The 8,335-nt window shown below is 42.4% G+C and overlaps 1 protein-coding gene across 1 annotated transcript; it reads left to right on the forward strand.

The window, feature by feature from the left end:
* Positions 1-2,482: 2,482 nt before the first annotated feature.
* LOC124661578 (carboxyl-terminal-processing peptidase 1, chloroplastic-like) lies at positions 2,483-8,166 on the forward strand (the record flags this gene model as incomplete). The annotated part of the gene is given in 13 exon segments (XM_047199450.1): positions 2,483-2,764; positions 2,948-3,067; positions 3,767-3,904; positions 4,548-4,652; positions 4,751-4,919; positions 5,293-5,369; positions 5,736-5,780; positions 6,563-6,646; positions 7,135-7,173; positions 7,257-7,319; positions 7,432-7,561; positions 7,644-7,704; positions 8,117-8,166. Coding segments are annotated over 12 exon segments (1,308 nt in total), but the record flags the coding sequence as incomplete, so codon positions are not given.
* Between the last annotated feature and the right edge of the window lie 169 nt (positions 8,167-8,335).

Consider the following 8,335-nt stretch of genomic DNA (forward strand, 5'->3'; position numbering starts at 1 on the left):
CTTGCGGTAAGAGATCGGATAATGTCGCAATGCCAGAAATGGCGGAGGCCCTCGCCGTAAGTCGTGCTATTGTCTTTGCTCAAGAGGAAGGCTTCTCTGGTACCATTCTTGGATCAAATTGCTTATTTGTGATACGCGTATAAACTCTTTGGTGACTGATCGCTCCCCAACAGGATCGGTGATTGAAGACATCAAGTTCTGCTCCAAGAGTTTCTCTTCATGTGAATTTCGACATGTGTCGCGTTAGCTCAACGTTGTTGCTCATCAATTAGCTAGATGGTGCATGTCCAATTCTGCGTGGTGTGGTGTCTTCAAATTGTATCCGAGAGGCTCTCTGTAATGACATTTTGTTTAGGTATCAATAAAGCACATGTTTCCCTAAAAAACACAGACTTAAACTGTTGTGTTAGTTTTTTTTTTGTTTAAACAACAAATCACGAAAGCGTCCCAATGGGCGGTACTTCAGAATGGTGGAAGATGATGTTAGAAGGTTCTACTCCCAATCGCAAGGCGATGGCATCGCTTACTTTTCTTATTGCTTGGAAGGTTTGAAATGAGCGAAATACTAGGGTTTTCTACAACAAGCATGCACCTTCGCAGATGGTCTTCGAAGGAGTCACGTTTATGGGTCATAGTGGGTGCTAAATATTTGGGCGAAATGATACCAAAAAAACAATTCATGCTTTGTAATAAACACTTTTAAGGTCTTGTAAAACTTTCTCTTAATCAATACATAGATTGGGGCAAATCTTTTACCCTGTTTTAGAAAAAAAACGAAAGCATCCCAAAATTCCTATTCCACTGTAGGGTCTGTTTGTTTGAGACTGCGACTTTAAAAGCAATTTGTATGTTGTTGAGTCATGAAAAGCAATTGTAGTAAGCAATTGTTAGAAGCAGAAATTTGATGTTTGGTAGGAGAGCTTTTTATAGCTGTTGCTTTTGGTTTTATGGTGAAATGTCTGGAATGCCACTGAGTAATTAAGATGTTGAAAAAATATAGTTTTGAAACAAATTAGCTATATCTAACCCATTTTTATCATAATTACCATGTTTAGCTTAGTTTACAGGTTTTTTGCTACAATAATTTTTGTTAAGTATTAGTCCAATATTTTAAACATATTGTGAAAGTAGGTTATAATCCAAAAATAAATCATCTCATAAATCACGAGACTACATATAATCCAAACATGTCGTTTGTATTCATACCACAAGAAGAAAATATGTGTTTGCATTATATATTCGCAAAAAAAGCAATATGCATACATCAACCTTGCGTGCTCCAACAAATCCGAAGCATGTAGCTAGAACTGAAATTTTTCTTTAGCAAGCTCGCACGTATACATACATCCATAGAGCATACATGCGCAGATCCAGCAAACATACATCGCACAGGTTTCGTCAACAACGAACAAGCATCAACAGGGAGATCGAGTGGCCGGTGCCTCTTGGAGATCCAAGTCAGCAAGGGGAGATCTGAGACACCAAGATCCAGCGGACGGTGACTCAGGGAGATCCAAGAAAGAAACGCAAGATCAGGTAAGGGGCGCTCGACCACGATTGACGCCGCTGGATGGGAAGACGACGGGGACGAGCTCCTCCTCCCGGCGAGGTCCTGTGCCCGACGGCCGACGGGAACGAGCTCAGTCACCCGGTCGAATCGGCGACGGAGGGAGTTGTGGTAGGCCGAGAACGGGGAGGACGGGGGCGGCGCGACCTTGTGGAGGACGACGCCGGCGCTAGCTTGAGGACGACGGGGACGGCGGCGCCTCGACCTGCTGTCGCCGGCAGCGGACCTTGAGGACGACGGGGATGCCGACGCGACCTTGAGGACGACGGCAATGGAGGCGGGCGGGGACGGAGGCCTCGACCTACTGGCGACGATGGCGGCCGGGAACGGCGGCGGGGAACCGTAACCCTATCTCTATCCAGTGTCCAGGGAACGGGAGGGGGAGAAGGGAAAAACGCCCAAGGGCTGTCGGGCTGGGCAAAATTGCAAGGGTCCGGCCTGTTTATAAGGAAGGGCAGTTTTTCCGTAGTTTTGTCGAAGAGGTAGGGGCATTTTCGAACTCCACCGCTCGGGAAGCAGGGGAAGCTCGGGAAGCAGGTCGAGACCTGCTTCGCCTCTCCCAGTACATTTTTTGGCAGCGCTTCCCACAAGCGCTTTGCAAAAATTTGCTGTTTGTTTGAGCCACTGCTTTCAGCCTACAGCAGTGCAGAAAGCGAGCAGGCCCAAACAAACAGGGCCTACCTCCCACTGGCACTGGCGGTCTGCGGTCAGTGAGCAACGGCCAGGCCCCATCGCCGCATCCACTCCTCCAAACCCCCACCACTAAACCAAACTTCAAGTGCCGCCGCTCCTCTCTTCCAAGCGCGAAGCAGCGGAGGCGGAGCCAGCGCCGCCATGCTACCGCTTTCCTATGCGCCGCCGCACCCGCGGCCGAACCCCTGCCCCAGCCACAACCCCAAGCCGCAGCCGCAGCCCCTGCCCCGCGCGCTCCCCTTCCCCGACGCCCTCCGCGCGGCGGCGGCGGCGGCCGCCATCTCCCTCTCCCTCCTCGCTGGCAACGCCGCGGGCGCACCGTCGGCGTGGGCGGCGGAGCAGCCCCCGGAGGAGATATGCCGTGGCGAGGACGGCGGACGGGACGCAGAGGTGAAGGCCGAGGCGGTGACCAACGAGCAGCTCGTCGAGGAGGCCTGGGAGGTGGTCAACGAGGGCTTCCTCCCCGATGCCGGCAGCCGCCCGTGGTCGCCGGAGCTGTGGATGGTAAGTTTGTTTTTGTGTCAACGCGATGAAGTGATGGGCGTATACATCGGTTCAACTGACCATCATAAAAAAGTCCCAATGGGAATGCTTAGTTGTTGTCCTTCTTAGATTTCGTTTCCCTTATCTCTTTGATGATTCCCTGATGAGTGATATAGTTAACCTTTTAATTTTAATCTGATGCAGCAACGCAAGCAGGATATTCTCCAAGGCTCAGTCAAATCCCGCTCTAGAAGCCATGAGATCATCACGAAAATGTTAGCTAGCCTGGGTGATCCATATACAAGATTCCTGTCGCCCTCAGATGTGAGTTATTTACAAGTCGGCACTAAATAGGCTATGATAGTGGCTTGAATGGGCGAAACACTGACCAGCTATATGACTACAAACCATCTTCTTAAAGCTAAGGCTCGAATAATTTGGAGTAATACTTAGTTTGCAATTCAGTATAAGCTTGCCATTTTGTCTCCCCAGTAGCCATTTTTACATATTTTTTATATATAAATGGAAGAGAAGTGCTCCTGGAGCCATTTTACATTGCCACCAGCACTTGAGTTCCATGGTATTATCAATTACAAGTGGTAAAGTTGATGCAAACCATAATAGCTGTTTTGAGGTTATCTGAAAAAAGGTATTAGCTAGAATCAGCTTATTGTCGTTCAGTTATTTATAGTCAGAGAGCCATAGTGTCATGCATGCTGATCCTCAATGAGTTTTGTAGATCACGTTGCTAGTTGGACTGCGTTTTACAAAGCAATGTGAATCAGACCTTTATTATCAGTTATTGTTTTGTGTAATTGGTACTTGGTACCCTCTGGGCTAGCAAACCTCTATTTAGCCACTGTACCAATGCCAGCTTAGGTTCCTCTTTTCCTTTGCTTTCACAGTGATGACAATACAAACCAATATTTTGTTGCCTATCTTTGCTGTAGTGATGTTGCTTATTTGCTGATCTTTGTTTCCATCTTTGCTTTATTCTGCATATGTTCAACCAATCTGCTGAAGTTCTCCAAAATGTCGAAATATGACATGACGGGGATTGGGTTGAACTTAAGAGAGATTCCTGATGACAATGGCTCTTTAAGGTTGATGGTATTAGGACTGATACTAGATGGGCCTGCTCACTCTGCTGGTGTTAGACAGGTATCAGCTGCTAGATAATTTAGTTTGCACTTTTTTGCTTTTTGTTAGGAATCTTGCTGGAACAAAATTTTTACATTCTGATCTTGTTTCATTTTCTGTTATCTTCTTGTACAAAGTTATTTCATAGCAGATAGTCAAATCACATAATATATGATCATTTGCACATGGCAGTATTTGACTATGTATACCCAATTTAAGATGCTTAAATGATGAAATGATTCTGAGGCATGTTTCTCCTTATACCTTGTGAAGTAAGAAGATAAGTAGTGATGTTTTTGTCCTAAAAAATGACTAATAGCTTTAATAAAGTTAGAAAGGGTTAACTGGCTCGTTTGCTAAGAGCTTCACTTTCAAACATTGCATTTTCAGCTTTAGCTGTTTTTGTTTCACTACTAAACTTACATGTGTTAAGATATTTTGACAAATGGCAAGTTTTACTTTGACTTATCTCACTCTCAACATTTAGTTTGGAAATCCAGTTTCTTTTGTAATTCTTGTCAGAGAACAATGTTGTTTTATTTTTGTTTCTGGTTGTTGGGAGCTCCGAATATTCCATGACCTAGTTGGGCATGAACTTTGGCAGTCCTTCGTCTTGTTTGGATAAATGGACATATTACCTAATCCTTATGGGTCATTTTATCAGGGTGATGAGCTTTTGTCGGTCAATGGTATTGATGTAAAAGGTAAATCTGCATTCGACGTGTCATCCTTGCTGCAAGGTCCAAAGGAAACTTTTGTTACGATTAAGGTTCAGAACAATCTGATGAACATTGTATTTAGAGCTGTCTGACATCTCTTTGTGCTCCTTATTTTCTAAGTATCTTACCTTTTTAATATTATATCTAGGTTAAGCACGACAACTGTGGTCCTGTTGAGTCAATGAAGGTGCAAAGACAAATGGCTGCTCGCACTCCGATTTTCTATCGTTTGGAGAAAAGAGATAACGATAATTCATCTGTCGGATATATTCGCATTAAAGAGTTCAATGCAGTGGCCAAAAAAGATTTGGTCAGTGGTGTGTTGCTGGTTTGTTAACCTTACCTCTGTCATTTCTAAATCTGTTTTCCATTATTCTTTTCGCTAACTATCAATATGCTATATTTTTTCGAATGGAAATCTAGTGTCTGATTCTTATGAGCTGATATACATACATCTAAACATATAAATTCTTCCTTATTATAATTCAAATAGAGAAGATCCTGACAATTTAGAATATTGTTTCCCCTTTCACAAACTGAATGTACACTAATGATGGTTTTTGTTTATTGCGTGTCTTTGGCTCACATGTACTTATTTTGACACTACAATGTTATCAATCTTAGTTGTCCCTATTATTGCTGTTGTTAATTCACAGCAAGCTATGTCCTAATGTGACTTTTCTCTTGCAGCACTGAAACGTCTACAGAATTCAGGTGCCTCCTATTTTGTTTTGGATCTGAGGGACAATCTTGGTGGACTAGTGCAAGTATGCCTTTTTTTTCCTTTTCATATTCTGTGCTTGGCTCCAAAAAAGATTTTCATTTTAGGATAATGTGCAATATCTAAGGCATGCATACAGAAGACTATATTACCACCCTTCATTGGATCATTTATTGCTCTTGGATGGTGTATCGGAACCAAATTGGATGCTAGAATAATGTATTTTTAATCTGCTAGAACTAATGGTTTCTGATAAGGTGGGGTATCCTACTCTTATTGATGTTTTTAAGTTGACATAAATTTCTTGAAATGGTTTAAGGCCCATCACATGAATTCAGAAAGAAACTGTCAATATATTATCTTTTCTGATGGGTTCTAGTTACACGGTCTGATATTTATGTTTATCTTGAAGGCTGGGATAGAGATTGCAAAGCTCTTCTTGAACAAAGGAGACACGGTATGGATCCTTCTTTCTTTTCAACTTGTGGTTGATTTTCTGTAATCCTTATACAGCCGGTGCATATTTTTACTTTCGAGTTAAAGTAAATTCCTTCTGGGCTTTTATAGAACAGAGGAAAAGCAGAGAAAATTTTGGAGGTTTTGAAGGGTTTGAATAGGACAGTAGATTTTCACAGTTTGTGTTTGCAATGAAGGATTGACAGCTTAGGATTATTTTAAAGGTCCAATGGAGTGACCCATTATAGAGGAAATTTCAACGAAGATAAGAGCCTGCTTGGAACGCAAGAAATAATAAATTCAGGATTAGGAGAAAGACAAGAATTCAATGTCAAGTCTAGTGGATTCCTAGAGGAATCAAAAACGTGGGAGATGTTTAATGTAGATATTGCTGTATGACTTAACAATATTCTTCTTAATTATAGATAGATGATGTGGGAGAAAGAACAATCTTGCTTTGGTATGAGTTTTGGGCTCATATTAACAAGCCTCCAATATGTAGGAGTTCCTTGGGACATTCCAACATCCCATAGGTCCTGGGTCATTTCAACTTACAAAGGCTCTCATAGAAAGAAATCCTATGGGATTTCAGTCCTACAAAATTTCTCTAAAATTCCTTTGCTACAAATGGTCATGTGAAGCTTCGAAACAGCCATCTGAAACGATTCGTTGGTTTTGTTTCCTGTAGGACTGCACTATTCCTGCAGTTTCGCTATTCTGGTGTTTTCCAATTCGTGTGTTCGAAAGTTGGTCTTAAAATCTGAAGAAATACTTTTTTTTCAGGTCATTTATACTACTGGCCGAGATCGTCAAGTCCAAAATACAATTGTTGCTGACAGTGGACCTTTGGTTACAACTCCTGTGATGGTAAGTTGTAGTTATGGTGATATACCTATTCCGAAATGCTTTAAGAGTTAGCAGTACAAAGTGATCTGGAGCAGATACCACTTTTCCACTGTTTTGTTGAACCGTGGAATTGGGTATACCTGCATTTACCCATATGCTCCTTAGTCCTTACCACATTAAAGCTGTTCAGTAGCTTCAGCTCACTGATGAAATTTTGACACTTCTCTCTACTAAACTTGGCAATGTGAGGACTGAGGAACCTCGAGGTGTGCATTATTTCTTGATTTAGTTGTACCCATACTCCATATTTCACTTCTTAATCAGATCGATACTCTAATGGCATAATGCAGATTCAGTTTTCTGTTGTAGCAAAGTCCCCTTGTTAACCACATACTTGTTGTTTACTGAAATTTAGCAGATCATGCCCATATTTTATTAGCTAGTTAAATCTCAGAGTTCAGACTCTCATTTGTATCTCACCGCCTGTCCATCCACACCTTCTGACACAGGTACTAGTAAATAATAGGACGGCAAGTGCCAGTGAAATAGTAAGTAACTACACCGTCTCACTGGTTGGTTCCATTAAAATTCATATCAGTATGAGCTCACCCTGATACTTATGATTTTATAGGTTGCTTCAGCTCTACATGACAATTGCAAAGCTGTTCTTGTCGGTGAAAGGACTTATGGCAAGGTTTGAAGTTTGAACCGTCTAAGTAGCAGATCTTATGGCAATGCCTGCTGTGATCAACAGGCTTATATTATGTCCTCTTTTTCATACGCAACTCAAGTGTCTGATATTGCAGGGTTTAATCCAGTCGGTGTTTGAACTTCATGATGGTTCTGGTATAGTCGTCACAGTTGGCAAATATGTGACGCCAGATCACAAGGACATCAATGGAGATGGAATAGAACCAGACTACCGCCGTCTTCCTGGTGCTGTTCACATTCACCGGATTTTCTTTCTGTTACTCATCGTGCAACGTGGTTGACCAATTAACTTTTACCTCTGTGACAGATCTCAGTGAAGCCAGGGATTACCTTCTGCATTGCCAAAGCAAGAAATTAAGCTGAGTCAAGTGCGTCTTTCTAAAGCTTCTCGCATAGTAATAAAAAAAACTATGTATCCTTTGCATATTTGGTTCTTGGTGTTAGACTACTTATGCTTGACTGCTCGTAGCAATAGAAGCTAGTCCAGCTGGTCTAGTTTGACTACTTGCATAGTTGCATTATTGCACGTTAGGTTCTTCTCTGACTTTATATCTCGAGTTAGTTTCACAAACAGTTTGTTAATAGGTGAATCATAGAGGTCCACACACTTGCTGTCACAATACTTGGAGCACATGTGCTCATGCTCGGATAGGGCGTACAGATAAATGATTATTTACGGACTGTTCATCATAGGTTTCCATTGTCATTAAATGTCTCTTTCTGGACCTAATGATCAATGTAGATATCATAGCGTACTTTGAATTTTACCCCCTTTTGCAGGGAACACTTGTGAATCATGGAACAGAGCGTTATGCCTAAGAGTATTGCGTAATGGCGAACTCCGTGGTGGGCGGAGGTCATAATATCTGCATGGAAGCATGAATACAAGCTTCTACAGCGAGCATAGTGAACATGCTCTGCAGCCCTGGAGCTCGGTAGAGAAAACTTGTAAATGCACCGGAGACACTTGGAATATGCTCTGAGTCGCACGGCACTCAA

This window comes from Lolium rigidum, chromosome 6, assembly GCF_022539505.1.
Source record: "Lolium rigidum isolate FL_2022 chromosome 6, APGP_CSIRO_Lrig_0.1, whole genome shotgun sequence".
NCBI lineage: Eukaryota > Viridiplantae > Streptophyta > Magnoliopsida > Poales > Poaceae > Lolium > Lolium rigidum.